The sequence below is a fragment of the Puma concolor genome, chromosome C1 (assembly GCF_028749965.1).
Source record: "Puma concolor isolate L17-30 chromosome C1, mPumCon1.1.hap2, whole genome shotgun sequence".
In the NCBI taxonomy this organism is placed as follows: domain Eukaryota; kingdom Metazoa; phylum Chordata; class Mammalia; order Carnivora; family Felidae; genus Puma; species Puma concolor.
In genome coordinates, this window is record NC_141674.1 from 104511608 (window position 1) to 104531254 (window position 19647).

At 40.0% G+C, this 19647-nt stretch overlaps 1 protein-coding gene across 2 annotated transcripts in view; it reads left to right on the forward strand.

Annotated features, from left to right (window-relative positions):
• The window catches only part of GPHRA (golgi pH regulator A), a 61260-nt gene continuing 41613 nt past the window's right edge, over positions 1-19647 (forward strand). The window contains exons 1-5 of one of the 2 annotated variants that reach the window (XM_025932871.2): positions 1-220; positions 9322-9381; positions 10340-10443; positions 15176-15282; positions 15718-15819. In XM_025932871.2, coding sequence (XP_025788656.2) covers positions 179-220; positions 9322-9381; positions 10340-10443; positions 15176-15282; positions 15718-15819 — 415 coding nt within the window. In that variant the 5' untranslated portion in view covers positions 1-178. Of the gene's footprint in view, positions 221-9321; positions 9382-10339; positions 10444-15175; positions 15299-15717; positions 15820-19647 lie in introns of those variants that run through there. The other variant, XM_086718015.1, reaches the window with a different exon arrangement.

Here is a 19647-nt window from a genome sequence, read left to right on the forward strand (position 1 = left end):
CTGGATAGAGCCACGGATTGGCTGACTGGGGCGCAGCTTGATGGCGTCGGGCTGGCGAGCTGCGGTCCCGCGGGTGGACCCGGGGCGAAGGCTGCCTGTGTGAGAGGGCCAGTGGCCCAAGCTCGCTGCGGACACGGGGAGGGGGAATCGGGGGTACGAGGCCTCCCTACACTTCGCCATGAGTTTCCTGATCGACTCCAGTATCATGATTACCTCCCAGGTGAGCTACTGCCTCCCGCCCCGGGACCCTCGAGCCTCTTTTGCGAATCTTCTCGGGGCTTCGGTGATGCCGACTTGGCCCGGGGTCTCGCTCTCCTCTTCCGCGGCCTGGGCCCGCCTCATCGGTTCTCAGAGTTCGGGGAGGGTGTGGGATTTGCTGCGTCCGGTTCCCTCGCCCTGGTAGTGGGGAGGCGTCCTGCGGCCGTCCGTGCCCCCACCCAGCCTCCATCTCCCCGCTTCCTCGTCCACGTTTGGAGGGAGTTAGGCGGCTTCGGTGCTCCGAGCCGGTGCCGCGAGAAAGGAGCGGTCCCCAAAGCGCCCCGAAGCTTCTGGACCGCGCTGCTGACCCATGGCTCGGGGAAGAGTGTGGTTCCGGGCGCGGAGTGCGCAGCAAGCCAATCGGAGCCGGCTTCTGGGGACACGTGGGGACCTTGCTGGTTAGTTGTCAAATCCTGAATCCGGGTTTGGAGGAATTTGCCGCGGTCAGCTAAGAGATCTTAAAAGTGCTGTGGAAGGTTTCGTTTGTGCACCAAACCTCATCGTTTAATCCTCTTTCTGCTGCACACGCTCTTCGGATCTTTTCCCGACGCTCCTTTCTTACCGATCGGGCACCTTCATTCGTACAATCAGCAGACTTGACCATTGTATAAAGCTCCGAGGGTACAAACACAAATAAAACACTAACTCCTGCTCTATAGAAGCTGTGTCTAGGGGATCTCTTGCTTTTACCAGCTTTCATTCGCTAAGCCACTCTGTTTTCTTCGTAGCACTGATATTTATGTTTTGTTTATTAATTTAATTTTTGAGGTCCTGTCTTGTTCAAAGCTGAATTCCCTTTCCCTCTAAGTGCAAGCACTAAACACAATTATTTGCCGGCCAGCTGTTAATATTTGTAGAAGCTCAGATTATCTTAATTATCGATTCCCCCCCACCCCCGTCATCTCCCAGCGTTTAGAGTATATTTTCTTTTTTTTTTTTTTTTCAAGTGGCAAACGACAGAAACAGTTCCTTTTGAGGGTTTAAGGGAAACAATCTTTGATCCAGTTTTCCTATTGCTTCATCCTAATGCTTCTGTCTTTAGAATGGAGCATCGTCCTTGTCTCTTTATTTTAATAAACTTAAACTTAAATAAAATGTAAACTTTAATTACAACATTTCGGAAATTATGAAATGAGGAATGCCCTAATAAGATAACTTTTTATTTAAAAAAAATTTTTTTAACGTTTATTCATTTTTTTTGATAGCGACAGAACGCGAGTGGGGGTGGGGCAGAGAGAGAGGGAGACACAGAATCTGAAGCAGGCTCCAGGCTCTGAACTGACAGCACAGAGCCCTACACGGGGCTCGAACTCACGGACCATGAGATCATGACCTGAGCTGAAGTTGGATGCTCAACCGACTGAGCCACCCAGGCGTCCCACTATAACTTTTTACTTTAAAATTCACTATCCTTTATATGGTTTTCATAATTGGTTTATTGGTTGCATAATATTCAAATACATTGATGCACAAAAATCTGGACCCATAATTCTCTTTTCTAACTTTTCTTAGGCTTTTCTGATTGTCCCTTTGTGACAATTCAGGTTTATTTTTAGCTCTACTACCAACTCAAGAAAAATGACAATATTTCAGTAGCATTTTTTTTCTTTACTCAATTTTTTTTTTTTTACTCAATTTTTAAAAAATGTGAGTGAAGAAATTGGCATTGCATTGTAGCCTTTAAGATTCTTAACACGGATATAATTGATAAATTGAAGCAAGAAAGTGGCTTTCTGGTATTTTACATCATATACTTTAACTTTCACACATGCATTCATATGCAATATTAAATATTTAATGCTCTTTATAAACGAGGAACTAAGACCAAAGAATCATTTGTGTAGACTGTTGTCTGTCCATTTTTTATGTGGCTACTTCATTATTTTGGTATCAGTAAAAATGTCACTTTAGAGAGGCTTTTCCTGACTCCCTACCCCGTCACAATAGCACCCATTCCAGGGGCGCCTGGGTGGCGCAGTCGGTTAAGCGTCCGACTTCAGCCAGGTCACGATCTCGCGGTCCGTGAGTTCGAGCCCCGCATCGGGCTCTGGGCTGATGGCTCAGAGCCTGGAGCCTGTTTCCGATTCTGTGTCTCCCTCTCTCTCTGCCCCTCCCCCGTTCATGCTCTGTCTCTCTCTGTCCCAAAAATAAATAAACGTTGAAAAAAAAAAAAATTTACAATAGCACCCATTCCAGCCACCTTCTGTCTCATTTTCCTGTTTATTTTCTTCTTAGCCTCTATCACTATTATTTGTGTGTTTGTTAGATATAAACTTCTTGAGGTTCTGGATTTTCTCTTTCTTGTTCTATGCTGTATTCCCCAGCATCTAAATCAGCTGCTGACGCATAGAGGCCTAGTAAATATTAGTTACCTTAGAAATACCTCTTCCTCATTTTTTCCTGTTTTGTATGACCTGAAAGATTTATTTAAAATGAAGTTTCGGGGAGCCTGACTAGCTCAATCGATAGAGCATGCAACTCTTGATCTCAGGGTCGTGAGTTCGAGTCCCATGTTGGGTGTGGAGCCTACTTAAAATAAATAAATGATAACATGAAGTCTGAAATAGTTCTTTTTCTTGACTTTAACCAGGTGTTTGTTCCATTCCCCTCATCATTTCTGAATCTGTATCAGTCCTCAAAGCCCCTTTTCCAGCCTCATCTCTTAAACTCTTGGCAGATAACCTTGCCTCCCACTGTATCAATAAAAGTGAGGAAAAAAGATCTGATCTCCTCCTACACCGTAGGTCTTAATCTAAGCAGTTAATGTATGTCTACAACCATTTCCAGCTGCTTTCCTCCCTGGTCAGAAAAAAAGGTGCCCGCTGCTCCTTTTTAAGGACATCCTCTCTACCTGTGCCTTTGATCTTAGAGCAGCTTTATTGTGGTTAAAAGCACAAGCTTTGGAATCAGTCACAGACTTCAGGTTCAATCCTGATTTTGACAATTACTGTAAATGAATTAACTTCTGTAAACCTCATCTTTCTCTGAAATGAGGATAATGACACGTACCGTAGGTTTTTATGATTTCATGAGATTACAATGCTAAGTATTTAGAGTTCCTGGAATATAGTACATGGTCAATAAAGGATAGTTGCCGCTAATCATAATAAATCATTAATACCTTCAATTCAGTTTCCCTGTATGCATCTTTGCCACAAGTATTTTCACCACATAATTGATTGACCATAAGGCAATTTTGCTGCAAAAGATAAACTTACAAAAATAAAACGGGACATTCATTTAAAAGGACATCATAAAAAAAAATAATAATAAAAAAATAAAAGGACACCATAAAACATGAAAAATGGATAACAAAATTAGATAGACCTTATTGTGAGATATATATATATTTGAATGCATCCAAAATGTGTAACATAGCACACTTGGCAATACTAGGCAAATAAATGATTTCATTTTGTGGATTGTACCCTAAGCACTATCTTCAGTATTTCATTCATAGCATTATACGTGTTTTTTGGTTTTTGTTTTTTTTTTTTTGCTTGTTGATTTGTCTCCTCATTTGGTATTACATATTTTTGTTTTTCCTCTAAAATTTCTTCTTTCATTAAGAGATGTGTCAGTTTCCAAATACCGGGATGTACATTTATAACTGATCTTTTCATTGAACCCTGAATGCCTTCCTCACTGTTGTTTGTTCTTGGTGCACGGCCACATGTCCACCGATGGATGGATCAAGGTTCTACAGTCAGTGTGGGTACAAAACTGTGTCACTGTATAGACCATTCTGAGGGCTATATATATAAATTATATATATTTATATATAATATAAAAATGGAGGTATTGCATCGATGGAGAAATGAGCCAAACTGATAACTTGCTGTTATCTTTTACAGCAAAACTGCCTTATGGCATATTAGTTACACAGCAGAATGTTTGCAGCAAAACTGCTTGTGGCCAAGATGGTTACCGTGGAAATACCAGATGCAACAACTCCTCCTCTAGTGTCCCATCAGTTCCTTCTCGCGTGTTTATCCCCTTACTCTACTCCTCTCTTCCCCTTGACCTATAAACTTTCTCTTTCCCCACATTTGTCCTTAGGCTACTATCTAATGTTTTCTCTTTTCCAGCCTTTTTTGAGCAGTCAGAATTTTTTTTGTGTTGTTTTTTTAATTGAAGTATAGTTGATACATAATGTTACTTTGGTTTCAGGTGTACAAAAGAAAGCATGGTGATTGCACCAGTCTGGGAGTTCTGCTGTGCTACCCTCTGTCACCATGCATTGCTATCACAATACCATTGGCTATATTCCCTCGGCCGTATCTTCATCCCTGTGACAGTCGTTCCATAACCGGAAGCCTGTATTTCCCATTCCCCGTCACCCATCCAGTGCATCCCCCCACTCCCTCCTATCTGGCAGGCTTTAGTTTGTTCTATGAATTTATGGGTCTGTTTCTGCTTTTTGTTTGTCTTGTTTTTTCGGATTCCACATATAAGTGAAATCATATGGTATTTGTCTTTCTCTGACTTAATTTCACTTAGCCTCATACCCTCTAGGTCTATATGTGTTGTCGCAAATGGCAAGATCTCGTCCTTTTTATGGCTGCATAACATTCCACAGTGTGTGTGTGTGTGTGTGTGTGTGTGTGTGTGTGTGTGCGCGTGCACATCTTCTTTATGCATTCATCTATCTGTGGATCCTGGGGTTTGTAAATAATGCTGCAATAAACATGGGAGTGCATATATCTTTTTGAATTAGTGTTTTTGTTTTCTTTGGGTAAATACCCAATAGTAGAATTAATGGATCCTATGGAATTTCTGTTTTTAATTTTTTAAGGAACCTCCATACCATTTTACACAATTTACTTTCCCACCAACAGTGCACAAGAAGGGTTCCTTTTCCTCCACATCCTTGCCATCACTTGTTATTTCTTGTCTTTTTAACAGTAGCCATTCTTACAAGTATAAGGTGATATCTTGTGGTTTTAATTTGCATTTCCCTTAAAAAATTGCATTTCCTTGATGATTAGTGAGGTTGAGCATTTTTTCATGTGTCTGTTGGCACATGTCTGTATGTTTTCTTTGGGAAAATGTCCATTCAGGTCTTCTGCCCATTTTTAATTGGATTATTTGCCTTTCGGATGTTGTATAAATTACTTACATATTTTGGATATCAACCCCTTATCAGGTTTATCATTTGCAAATATCTGCTCCCATTCAGTAGGTTGTCTTTTTGTTTTGTTCGCGGTTTCCTTTGCTGTCCAAAATCTTTTTTTGATGTGGTCCCAATAGTTTATTTTGATTTTTGTTTCCTTTGCCTGAGGAGACCTATCTAGATAAATGTTGCTAAGGCCAATGTCAAAGATACTGCCTGTGTTTTCTTCTAGGAGTTTAATAATCTCAGTCTCGGGGCTCCTGGGTGGCTCAGTCGGTTGAGTGTCCGACTTCAGCTCAGGTCATGATCTCACAGTCTGTGAGTTCGAGCCTCGCGTCAGGCTCTGTGCTGACAGCTCAGAGCCTGGAGCCTGCTTCGGATTCTGTGTCTCCCTCTCTCTCTGCCCCTCCCCTGCTCGTGCTCTGTCTCTCAAAAATAAAGATTAAAAAAAAAAATTAAAAAAAAATAACCTCAGTCTCAAATTTAGGTCTTTAATCCATTTTGAGTTTATTTTTGTGTAGGGTATATGAAAGTGGTCCAGTTTCATTCTTTTGCATATGGCTGTCCAGTTTTCCCAGCACCGTTTATTGAAGAGTCTGGCTTTTCCCCACTGTATATTCTTGCCTCCTATGTCGTAGATTAATTGACCATATAAGCTTGGGTTTATTTCAGGGCTCTGTATTCTGTTCCATTGATCTATATGTCTGTTTTCGTACCGGTACCCATACGGTGTTGATTACTACAGCTTTGTAGTCTATCTTGAAATGTGGAATTGTGATACCTCTAGCTTTGTTCTTCTTTCTCAAGATTGTTTTGGCTGTTCAAGGGCTTTTGTGATTCCAAACAAATTTTAGTATTATTCTGGTTTTGTGAAAAATGCTGTTGGTATTTCTCATTCTTGGCTCTTGCTAGGTTAATTTGTGTTCATTGTTTCCCTTGCCTTACCCTTTTCACCCCCAGCCCACCTGCAGTCTGGTTCCTGCCCCCATTTCACTATCCAAACTGTTTTCCTTAAGGTCAGCATTGACGTTCAAGTTAACCAAATCCTTTGAACAATATTCAGTCCTGGTTTTATTGTCCCTCTGCTTCATTTAACACTCCTTCAAACTCTGTTCCCTTGGTTTCAGGATACTCCACTCTCCTGGTGTCTAGTCTCTGTCCACTCTTTCTCTGTCTCCCTCCTGCTCTCTTCTCCCCCATTCCTTCCCTCCACTGTTTCTTCTTGCCATGTTGCTCTTCTCACTCTACATACTATTCCAGGGTGATCTCACATACTTAGATGGTTTTAACTCAGGTGTATCTGAGCTCTGCCTTCATAATCTCTTCTGTGTTGACCTGGATGGCCCTCGGGCACTTAGCAAGTGAACTCCTCTCTTAATATCCCAGCCTAGTTCCCAGACCTTTTATTTATCCAATATTCTTTATATAAGTTGGGTGGCCTCAATCTTCATTGTGTATTCCAGACAAGTCAAGCTTTATTCCTCCCTGCAGATTTAACCTTCTAAGTACTCAAATCGATTGCCTCCTCTCCAGCAACCAGTGTCTTCATTCAGGCCTTTATCATCTATCATCTGGACTGCTGCAGCAACCTTCTGTAAACTTTCTCTTTCTACAGTGTTGTTTCCTTCAAATCCACGTGGCCACCAAAGTGCTCCATATAAAACAAACCGGGCCATGTCTTTGCCCTATTAAAATAGGACTCATCACCTATAGACTACAAGCTCCTTCGGGTGGCCTTTAGGACTCTGACTCATTGGTCTCCTGCTCCTCCTAAGTCTCATTTTTAACGGCTTCCTTCTCTGAGTTTTATCTTCCAGCAGCACCCAATCATGTGTTGTATATACCCATGTATATTCCCAGGATACTCCCATGTATATACCATGCTATTTTCTCACTTCTGTGCCTGTCCTCCTATTCTTTCCTACGTGGAAGGAAAGCCCAGTCTTCCTACCTCCATCCCCTGTCTTTTACCTGTGTATTGCTTTTTTTCATCCTTTAAGAGAGTAGTCGTTTAATAGTTTAGGGGTGGTAGAAACCTTGGACTATGTGACAAATACCTTAGAACCTCTGCCTAGAAAAATACATATAATCCCCAAATTTGCACATGATACAGGTTTTAACCCTGAATTAAAACCTTCTTCAACTAAGATATTCTCCAGAAAATCCACCCTAACTCCCTACATGATCTCCCTCTTCCATATTCTTTTACATATGTGTATATTTCTTTCCTCACACGTCCCATGTGACATTATAATTACTTACTTAGTGTCTTCACCACTTATACTTCAAGCTCCTTGAAGGTGGTGACTGTCTGACTCATCTTTGTATCCCCAGCACTTAGCGCAGCACATTGAAGTTGTCACCAAAAAATTGAGGCTTAGTGTTCAAGAACAAACCACCTTTCACTATGGACCATCTATCCGTTCAGCAGACTTTAATGGAGAGTCTGCCATGTGCCAGGCATTGTACAGGGTGCTGGAAATACAGATTGACATTCAAACATCGTTGTCCTCACAGAGCTTACAGTCTAATGTCTAAGAAAGTGTGATTAAATTAGACATTACAAAACTGTGTGGCAAGTCCTTTGGAAATACAGGGTAGAATAGGATTATATAAAAAGAGCAACTTACCTTTAAGAGGTCAGAGCCAGCCTTCCAGAGGTTCTAAGAATTAAGACCTGTAAGGACTAGAGAGAAGTTCCTGTCAGAGGACAATGTCCATAGAAATCTTGATATGAAAGAAGAATATTGTGTCTAAAGAACCATAAGCAGTTTCATGTGGCTGAAAATGTGAGTTTGGTGGGTAGGAGGGACACAACAAGAGGCTGGAGGAGTCTTCTAAACCATGCTCAAGAGTTCACACTTCCTTCTGAAGTTGGTGGGGAGGCATAAAAGAATTTTATTCTTAAAGTTCTTAACCCATATAAGAGGAGTTATGGGGTACCTGTTGGCTAAGCCAGTAGAGCATCTGACTCTTGGTATCTGGGTCGTGAGTTCAAGCCCCATGTAGGATGTAAAGATCACTTTAAGAAAAATAAACTGTTTAAAAAAAAAAAAAAAAGGAGTTGTATCAGTGTGTGTATGTAGCAAAGGTTCTGTTCACCAGTGAAAAACAGACCAGCTTTTGGAGCACTGAACAGGGCTGTCTTGTGGCTACGATCTCTGATGCCAGCTCGAACCAAAACTGAAACCATTGAAGTGGGATCCTTCAATCTCTTGGCTTTATACTGAAATGAAAACCACTTTATGTGGATTAGGAAGGATTGTGGAGAGGCTAAGAAAGCTCCACGAAAGAAAAGACATTAAAAAATCAGTTTTTCGGGGCGCCTGGGTGGCGCAGTCGGTTAAGCGTCCGACTTCAGCCAGGTCACGATCTCGCGGTCCGTGAGTTCGAGCCCCGCGTCGGGCTCTGGGCTGATGGCTCAGAGCCTGGAGCCTGTTTCCGATTCTGTGTCTCCCTCTCTCTCTGCCCCTGCCCCGTTCATGCTCTGTCTCTCTCTGTCCCAAAAATAAATAAACGTTGAAAAAAAAAAAATTAAAAAAAAAAATCAGTTTTTCTACCTTTTTTTTTTTTTTACTTTTAACTCCTTTCCCATAAAGTTTTGGTTTTTCGAGATACTTGCAAACAGGGATCTAATATAAGAAGCAAGTATCACTGGTTTCTGTTTTTGTTTGCAAGCATCTCTGGCTAAAATGATAATCATAGGATTACAGGAAAAAATATTTTATTTTTGCCTAACTTAAACAATGTTCTAAAACATGGATAACTTCAAAAATTGAAGAGCATTTTAACATCCTCTCCCAATGTTATGGACTTGACATAAGTGGATCTTGTCTTTAATCTCTGAGATAAGTTAATTGTTTAGCAGACCTTTTATCATAAAATAGTCTGTATTAGGCATTTCTCAAAAGATGACATATATTGACAATTCGATTTTCTTTCTCCTCCAGATACTTTTCTTTGGATTTGGATGGCTTTTCTTCATGCGCCAACTGTTTAAGGACTATGAAGTAAGAAGATATCATTTTGGTTATACTACTCTATGTATTTAGATTGTTTTAAAGTGGGCGAGTAAAATTCCTCCGTTCAAGAAAGGTCATGTTCACTTCCAAGATAGGGAGTTTTGGCCAAATGAGTACTATATAATTTTTAAATTGGAGAATATGATTTAAGTTTAGTTGATTTTTTTTTTTTTTAAAGCAAGTCATATGTAGCCTAGGAGCAAGAACTGTCATGTCTTAGTAATATCAGTATACAGAACAATAGCAGATATTTTTTGGAAGAGAATTTAACTTACGTCTCATAAATGTTCCCATTAGTTTGGGTATCTGACCTTCAGTGTTAATGACCAATCTTACATCCTAAGTTAATACCAAAATGCTAAGGCTGATCTGGTTCTTAAGTCTTGAATTCATAGAAGCACCAGCTTAGACTGGACATTTCCTAATTAATCCTCATTTAGTAGTAAGCTCAATGGCTGTGGACTACTTTTAGATCATTTCTAGGATGTTCACCGTTAAACCTTCCCCAGGGAGTTTGGGGTTGTTGTCTGAAAGAGCCCAGGATTCTAGAGATTCTGCTTTGCTCAAGAAGGCCTCCCAGGGGAGGTTCCAAAACTGGTCCAAGGCCTGCAGAGTGTTGAAGAAACCCTTTTAGTATGAACCTACATATATGTGTACATCTGTCCCTTTTTTTGATCAGTGTGCATCATGAATTCCAAGTGCTACTCCTGACCCTGTCACTTCATCTTGTGCTTTAAATTCTCCATCCACAAGATGATGATAAAAGTGCGTCATGATTTAGAAATACTGCCTACTTCCATCTGTTTCTTTAGCTCCAAGAAAGTTGCTATTGCCCTGTTTCCAGTGATTTAAGAATTTCTTCTTTGTCAGACTTGTGACCAGAAGATTATCAATTCAATATTTCACACAAGGACATGACTTGTATTCTGTATTTGACTTTTAATAGGTACGTCAATATGTGGTACAGGTGATCTTCTCTGTGACTTTCGCATTTTCGTGCACCATGTTTGAGCTCATCATCTTTGAAATCTTAAAAGTATTGAATAGCAGGTGAGTGAGTACTAATTAGCTCTTCTCATGAAGAGACCTATAAGATTTCTTTATGGTAGAAGACTTACCTGAATCCCATAGCTGAAAAAATTCTACCATGCAGTTAGTTTAGTCTCAGTAACTATAAGAATCCTAGCAAATATGGGTCCCAGCCACCTGGTAGCTGGTTTGACACAGACCGTGAGAAATAGGGAAAAAGAAATCTGACCATTAGCTCTGAGCTCATTGAGAATGAGGCTATGAGAGAGAGCCTAGATCCCAGGCTACACTCCTAGAGCTTTTATTGTCCTGAGGCTGCTCTTTGAATCCTGCTATTGGCCTTTCACATTGCTGTGCTAATGAAAAAAAATCTCTACCTTAAAAGATCAGAATTCCTCAGTTAGTCCTGTATGGGCTTCTCTGAAGTCTGAACTCCAGCTCTCACTACCTTTGTTGATTTCACAGGCCTGGTCAAGTCTGATTGAATTTAAAGTCTTCTTTAAAGCGTTTTTAAAAAGCAACTCCTATTCCTCTCCAAATAACAGACATGTTGTTTGTTATAGTCCAAAGTATTTCTTGTTAAACAGGAAGTTTGGGGTTTTTTAGGCCATTGTGTGTAGAGTACATCAGCTATTCTGTGTTGACCTGTGTAGTTTTTATCACTGCATGGAAAAATCTTTCAAGAATAAGGTGGCATTTGACTCTGTAGTCAGGAATCGGTGCTGAGCTAAGCTGTATAACTTGTTTCAGACTCCTGACACTTGAGACTTAGACTGTATTCGCAGATTCCTTTGAGAATCAGAGTTGATAATTAATGTCTCTTGATAGGTAAATTAAAAGCTTATCATATGATAAAACAAGAGTATGTTCTGCCTCTTCTATTAAACTAGTTCTTCAAACCTTTTTTGGATGAGCAAGATATAGATCCTGTGACTATCAAGAATAGACCAGTGTTCTTTAACTTCAAAATTACTAAATGTTATTATCACAAGCTGGAACTTTCACTGCTCTCTAACTAGAGGCCGGTAAGTTGTTCTATAATGGACCAGATAATATTTTAGGCTCCACAGCTTATGTGGTTTCCATTACAACTCCTCAGCTCTGCTGCTGTGGAATGAGAGCACCCATAGGCGATGAATAAACAAATTCATGGCTGTGTTCATGGCTGTGTAGTATGGCTGTGTGCCAATAAAATCTTACTTATAAAAGCAGGTGTCTGGCAGGCCATAGTTTGCTGACTACTGATCTAAGTGCCAAAAGAAAAGACTGGCTCAGATATTTTCTAAAACCAAAATTGTTTTTGGTAGATGATGTCCCCACTTTTAACTCATTTATAATTAATCCATACAGGAAGACCTTTAACTCAGTTACTTTGATGTATAGTTCTTAAATAGTTTATCTTAAAGAATATAGGAAGTTGCATTGCTAAAATCTGGTTGTTCTTAGGGTGCTTTTGAGGGGGTTGGGTTTGTGTAAACTAAGACATGTTCAGTTACCCCTATTTCTTTCATGCTAACATTTGGCCCTACTATGTCACAGAAATATGGGCCTTGATTATATATTATATTGGTGTGTTGACTGCGTTCAGAAGTTTTCAAAGGAAAATCTTGGCCCTAACCAAGAGTATTTTTTGACTCCCCTCTAAGCAGAAGTGGTATTGTCTCCTATTCAAATATATAATCTTGTTAGGATCCTCAATTTTTCCAAGAGAATGTCATTTTACTCTTGGCTCATATAACAGTTAAAACATGTGGTTCACTTTTAAATTTCTTTTTTTTTTTTCAACGTTTATTTATTTTTGGGACAGAGAGAGACAGAGCATGAACGGGGGAGGGGCAGAGAGAGAGGGAGACACAGAATTGGAAACAGGCTCCAGGCTCTGAGCCATCAGCCCAGAGCCCGACGCGGGGCTCAAACCCACGGACCGCGAGATCGTGACCTGGCTGAAGTCGGATGCTTAACCGACTGCGCCACCCAGGCGCCCCAACTTTTAATTGGCAATATGTGTCACCCTTGTCATTTCAAACTGTCTCCCGATGCTTTTAGAAGTTGAGCTGAAATACTAAGTACAATTGCCCAGAGAATGTGCAGCGTCTTTTGTTTCTCTAGATGCAGTAACAGTGGGTTAATCCAGAGCAGTAAAAAGCTGTCTGTATATATAGACTAAATGATATTGGCATTTTGTAGTGTAGCTTTTAATGAATAGCTCTTTATTTTATGATACCCGCCCCCTGTACTAAGGAGAAACGGTAAGGAACAGCCCAGTGAAACTCATTTTGACCTTTCTCTTGAAAGGGTGTCGTTGAAGACATTGTTAATTGCCCTCACATTTTCTTCTTTAGGAAATCTTTGGAGAAATTTCATTACAGTCTTGGTAATAATTTCAGTAATAGTTATGCTTCCTTGAAGCAATTGTTTTTTCCCGTAGCACTGTCACTTGTTTAACTGATCAAATTTTCTATTTGATGTCGACCATTAGAAAGCTTAAAGCTAAATTTATGATCCACTCATATAAGTTTCCAGAATCCTATGGTTTGCATTTTCAAAACTGTCATCAGGCCTAGCCTGCTTTTTTACCTATCTTTTCCCATGTTTTTCCTTTCTTTTCCTACTTACAGTTTATTTCATCATTCTGTATTTTATATATCCTCATAAACCACTTAACCACTAAACTTTTTGAAACAAGGCCCAAGTGTAAGTTCAAAAATCAATAAATACAAAAGACACTATCAAGAAAGTAAACAGACAACCCAAGAATGAGGAAAAAATTTTTATAAATCACTTGAAGGAGACTTCAATCTAGTATATATAAAGAACTGTTAATAGTTTAATAATAAAAAGACACATTGTTAAAGAACAAAGGATCTGAATAGGCATTTCTCCAAATAAGATACGGATGCCCAATAAGCACGTGAAAAGACACTCAACGTCATTAGCCATTTGAGAGGAAATGCCAGTCAAAACCACAATGAGCTACCACTTAACACCCATCAGGGTGGCTATAATCAAAAAGACAGTAACAAGTGTGGGCGAAGCTTGGAGAATTTGTGGAGAACCCTAGCATTCTTCCTGGGGAGAATGTAAAATGGTGCAGCCACTCTGGAAAATAGTGGCAGTCCTCAAAAAATTAAATAGTAATCATATGACCCAGCAATTCCACTCCTCAGTATAAATATAAAAAGAAATGAAACATGTCCACACAAAAGTTTGTACACAAATGATCATAGCATCACTGTTTATAATAATGGGGCGCCTGGGAGGCTCAATCAGTTAAACGACTGACTTTGGCTCAGGTCATGATCTCACCGTTTGTGGGTTTGAGCCCCGTGTCAGGCTCTGTGCTCACAGAGCTGTGCTGTGAGCACAGAGCCTAGAGCCTGCTTTGGATTCTGTGTCTCTCTCTCTCTCTCTGCCCCTCCCCCGCTTGTTCTCTGTCTCTCAGTGTCTCTCAGAAATAAATAAATGTTAAAAATTTTAGAAAAAAATAGCTTACAAGTAAAACAATCCAAATGCCCCTCAACTAATGAATGAAAAAACAAAATGTGGCATATCCATACAGTTGAATGAATGTTATTTAGCCATAAACAGAAATGAAGTATTGATAGATGGCATAGCATGCAAAGTGAAAGAAACCAGATACAAGACCATATACTGTATGATTCCATTTATATGAAATTTCCAGAATAGGTAAATCTGTTTAAATCTACTTAAAGTAGATTGGTGGTTTCCTAAGGCTGGGGCAGTTGAGAGGAAAGGAGAGCTAATGGGAACAGAGTTTCATTCTGGAGTGATGAAATGTTCTAAAGTGTGTTGTGATGGCTGCCAACTCTGTGAGTATCCTAAAACCATTGGAGTATTAATGGGTGAGTTATATCTTAAAGGGGTGAATTATATCTCAATAAATTTTTCATTTAAAAAATGTCCAGGGGCGCCTGGGTGGCGCAGTCGGTTAAGCGTCCGACTTCAGCCAGGTCACGATCTCGCGGTCCGTGAGTTCGAGCCCCGCGTCGGGCTCTGGGCTGATGGCTCGGAGCCTGGAGCCTGTTTCCGATTCTGTGTCTCCCTCTCTCTCTGCCCCTCCCCCGTTCATGCTCTGTCTCTCTCTGTCCCAAAAATAAATAAACGTTGAAAAAAAAAAAATTTTTTTTTAAATGTCCACAGTAGAGGATTGGGCAAAATGGGTGAAGGGGAGTGGGAGATACAGGCTTCTGATTATGGAATGTGTAAGTCATGGGAATAAAAGGCATGACATTAGAAAAGTCCTAAAAATATTTTAGTCAGTTAATAAAATACAGTTTATGAGCATTAAAGTAGTCATGAAAATCAAATGTTTATTTATATTGAAGATACGTAAGAAATGTTTATGTCTTTCTAGCACATATTGCCATTAATATTTATTTTCTCTTAATTCTTATGAGCCTCCCAGTGGTAAGAGAAACAATAGCCATTCTACCAGTGATAGTATATGTTAATAGGTTATTATACACTGCCTATGAATATAACTAGAGCATTAACATTCTCATTTGAATAGGTAAAATTCTTAGGAAGTTAGGATGGTCATATATCCTTTCAGAACTTTATAATCTATTCTTTAACCTCTATAAACAAGCAGACCGTAACAGCCTACTGGACTAATTGGATGGGATATATCTGCTATTGAGTTCAAAGAGCAAGAGATCTTTCGGAAGACTAAAGAGAGTGGAAGTTGCTGCCTCCTTCCCCTCTTAGCCATATTCTTTGATACTCATTTCAGTTCCCGTTATTTTCACTGGAAAATGAACCTGTGCGTAATCCTTCTGATCCTGGTGTTCATGGTGCCTTTTTACATTGGCTATTTTATTGTGAGCAACATCCGACTATGTGAGTATTTGTAAACGTGAGTATTTTACCTGCTCATGTCAGCACGTTGATTGAGACAAGGATTCGTGGGGACTGAGGCTGTGGAGAGTTTCATTTCTGTATTACTCTCAGTAACTACTGTTGTTTGGGGGTGCCCCACACCAGCATCTTTAAAAAGTAGGCATAAAATCAATGTTGAATGAATAATTAAGCCACCTGTGTGGCCACAACTATCTTTCTGTTTCTACTGTTCTGTCTCCCCTAACCCACATCTTAATTCAGCCAAATTCCTCTTGCGACGATAAATACGCTTTCTCTAAAAATGGTATTATTCCATCATTCCTTTGCCAAGTGGACAAGCCAGTCAAATCGTAGTTAGCATGATTCCATATCTGGAAGTAGAGCAAGCTCTCTAATGTGGATCCATTTAACCTTAGTCTTTCTCGTCCTTCTTAGTGCATAGGCAGCGACTGCTCTTCTCCTGTCTCCTGTGGTTGACCTTCATGTACTTCTTCTGGAAACTAGGAGACCCATTTCCCATTCTCAGCCCGAAACATGGTGAGTGAATATGTGACAGGGAGAGGGAAATAATTGTTTACCATTTTCTCATTTTGAAAAACAATAACTTTTTTAAAAGTTCTGGGGCGCCTGGGTGGCTCAGTCGGTTAAGCGTCCAACTTTGGCTCAGGTCATGATCTCACGGTCCGTGAGTTCGAGCCCCGCGTCAGGCTCTGTGCTGACAGCTCAGAGCCTGGAGCCTGCTTCAGATTCTGTGTCTCCCTCTCTCTCTGACCCTCCCCCGTTTATGCTCTGTCTCTCTCTGTCTCAAAAATAAATAAACATTAAAAAAAATTAAAAAAAAAAAGTTCTGATTATGGGAAATATAGCAAGTTATTTCTCTAAAAATGATCTGCTTTTGAACTGAACTTCCCTTCGTCCTAGGAAGTCTCAGTGCTGGCTTTGGAAAGAAACTACCTCTATGATTTTAGAGTAGGAGTTTTTGACCTTAGGTTGGTGAATGAACTTCAAGAGAGTAAGGGGTAGGAAAATTTGTCTTTAACTTAAAACTCCATGGGGCGACTGGGTGGCTCAGTCGGTTAAGCGTCCAACTTCGGCTCAGATCATGATTTTGTGGTTTGTGAGTTTGAGCCCCGCATCGGGCTCTGTGCTGACAGCTCAGAGCCTGGACCCTGCTTCGGATTCTGTGTCTCACTCTCTCTCTGCCCTTCCCCTGCACATGCTCTGTCTCTCTCGATCTCAAAAATAAATAAAACATTAAAAAAAAATTTTTTTGAAAACTCCTGATATCGTATGCAGAAGTACGGGGAAACATTTATGTGTGTGTTTGGAGGTGAAGTACCCATAATATTTTATTAGATTCCCAAAGGGGTGTATGACCCAAAAGATAAATGACCACTGCTCAGATGATGATAAATATTGTCTTTAGGGAATATATGCATTTTGGGAAAGAGTGGTGACATAAACATTCAAAATTGGTAGGTAAAGAAAAGCTTTCTAGGAATCAGTGTCTCTTCTTACACAAAGAAAGTTCATTTCAAATACAAGAGCAGGGGCATTTGGCTGGCTCAGTGGATAGAGTATGTGACTCTTGATCTTGGGGTCATGAGCTTGAGCCCCAAGTTGGGTGTAGGGCTTACTTAAATAAATAAATAAATAAATAAATAAATAAATACTTAAAAAAAACCTCTTTAAATATAAGAGCAGATTATATAGCCATAATTTCTGTGCTAAAAACCATGAACAATAGTCTCTCAGCTAAAAGTCCTAGTACTTCAGAAATATATATATATATATATATGAATCTATCTAAAATAGATTAGCAAGCCCACCTATAATAAATATACTGGCACTTTGATACCAGAGGTTTTAAAAAAATACACATCTATTCATTTCACTCTCCTATTGTATCAGGGTTCTTCTAGCAGAAAACAGAATCTAACTAGTTTAAAGCAGAAAGTGATTTATTATGGAGTATTAGGGAGTTTGTACTATTTATAGGAAAGCAGGATGGGCTACCAAAAGCATTCAGATTCTTAGCATGGCATACAAGACCTTCTATGGCCTGACTATTGCTGTCTTTCTCTGTGCCTGTCTCCAGTCCTACCAAATTACTTGAAGTTTTTAGAGCTGTTCTGTCAGCCTCAACCTTCCTTGTGGAAAATGCCTTTTCTTTCAGTATTGAATTCCTGTCAGTTCATTCCTCTTAAGATTTTTCTGGCCATCATTACAAGGTATTAATTGCTCCCACCTCAATATACTTGTATCACCTATAAAGATTATAATTACTTGTTACCTTTTCTGACTTCCTCTTTAACTTGTGAGTTCCCTGAGGAGCCTGAGGTCAAAAACTCCATCTTTCTGGTCTTTGCATCCCTGGTGTCTAGCATGAAACCTAGCACATAAAGTGTTTAATGCGTGCTTATTGCATTACTGAATGAGAAAAGCAATTTCTGTCTCTCCAAGGTAGTAGATGAGTTTAAGAAGATGACATTCTGGGTAGGAATTTAGGATTTGCTAATATGATTAACATGTACATGTCCGTGTAGGGAAGGATTTTGGAGTAGAGAAGCCCTGATAATACAGATCTCATATAAATGGTTTCAAATAGACCGAAGAGGGACAAGAATTCTAAAAAGACCCCAATGCTTACAATGATAGCACAGGTCACGTACAGCCCAGAGAGACTCTGATGCCTGTCTCCAGCTTTCTCCTTGTGAGCAGTCAGTTCACATGACCTGTACAGCCAGACCATGCCTGAGGGAATATGAAGACCACCACATCTTTTGGATCTTCATCTGTCCTTATTTCTAAATCCTATAGGGATATCCTAAAGAAGCTACTGGGGGGAAGCGCTAGAGAGAGTTTCACTTTTAGTCTTTCCTTAGTATTTCCTCCAGGAAATAAGCATTTTGGTTTTATGTCTGAATATTCAGGTGTCTAATTCATTTGACTAAGAGAAGTAAATAGGAAGCAAAGTTTAGGCAATGGATGGGAAGCAGCCAGGCTTACCCTGCCATCGTAGAGCTTGTCCAGGACTGCCCCAACAACCAGTATGGTTCATTGTTGTGGAGACCACAGAAGACTGCAAGACCCAGGCCTTGCCTATCATGAAAAGATGTCCGTGAAAATACTCCTTCATGCAGTGCCTGTACCTAGGAAAGGTAGAAGGCATTCAACAGTGAGAAAGGGTAAGAGAGGCTAAGAAAGTACATGAAGCTAAAAGGAGTCTGTGTGAGCAAATGGCAACAGTTAGATGGCCTTGTGCATGTCACTTCATCCATCAGACTTTCCATCTAGTAGCTAGAAAACAAATAATGATTGACCTTTACTTCATAGAAATGCTAGGATGAAGTCGGTAGTATCTAAACAGTAATTTAGACCAGAAAAAGATATTTAATAAAGGGGCACTACCTTAAAGGGAATAAAAGTAGAGGGGACATTTTTCTAGTTTTTTTACATTTAGTAACCTATATTAATTCCTTGGACTTTTTTATGATACCAGATGATAATTATGTACCCATAGTCAATAAACATCTACTGAACACCTTCCATGTGACAGGCAGTAAGAAAAACAAAGATCAATAAGGCAGGATTCCTTCCTATAAAGGGGATGTAGGGGCACCTGGGTGGCTCAGTTAGTTAAGCCTCTGACTTCGGCTCAGATCATGATCTTACAGTTCATGGGATCGAAGCCCGCATCGGGCTCTGCTGACAGCTCAGAGCCTGGAGCCTGCTTCGGATTCTATGTCTCCCTCTCTTTCTGCCCCTCCTTCTGCCCCTCCTCAGCTCACACCATCTCTGTCTCTGTCTCTCTCTCTTTCTCTCGGTCTCTCAAAAATCAATAAACATTAAAAAAATAGAGGATGTAAAGAGTTATGTGGGAAGTAGAATCAACAGAATTTGGATGAGGATTTAGTCATTCCTTTAACATTCCACAGATATTTTCTGAGCACCTAGTTTATTGTTAGTGCTGGAGATTCAACCATGAACAAACTAACTAGGCTTCTGCCCTCCAGCAACTTACCTTCTGGCAGGAAGGACTAAACAATAAATATATAAACGAGTGATTGCTGATCGTGATCATTATCAAAGAGCAAACAGGTTGCTATGGTAGACAACAATGCAAATAAAGATGTCAAATTACATGTAAGTGGTTAGAGTCAGCTTTTCTGAGGAATTATTTAAACTGAGATTTAAAGGACAAGACAAAGGTAGACCCAGCAAGAAGGTGCCAGAGACATCGTGTAACGCCCTGAGGTAAAAAAGCCTGGTGGAGTCATTGGAGAGTAAGAGACAGAATGGAAACTACTGGTGTAGATTTTTCTGTCATGGTGACTAGATACTTGATGATGTCATTTTCTAGGA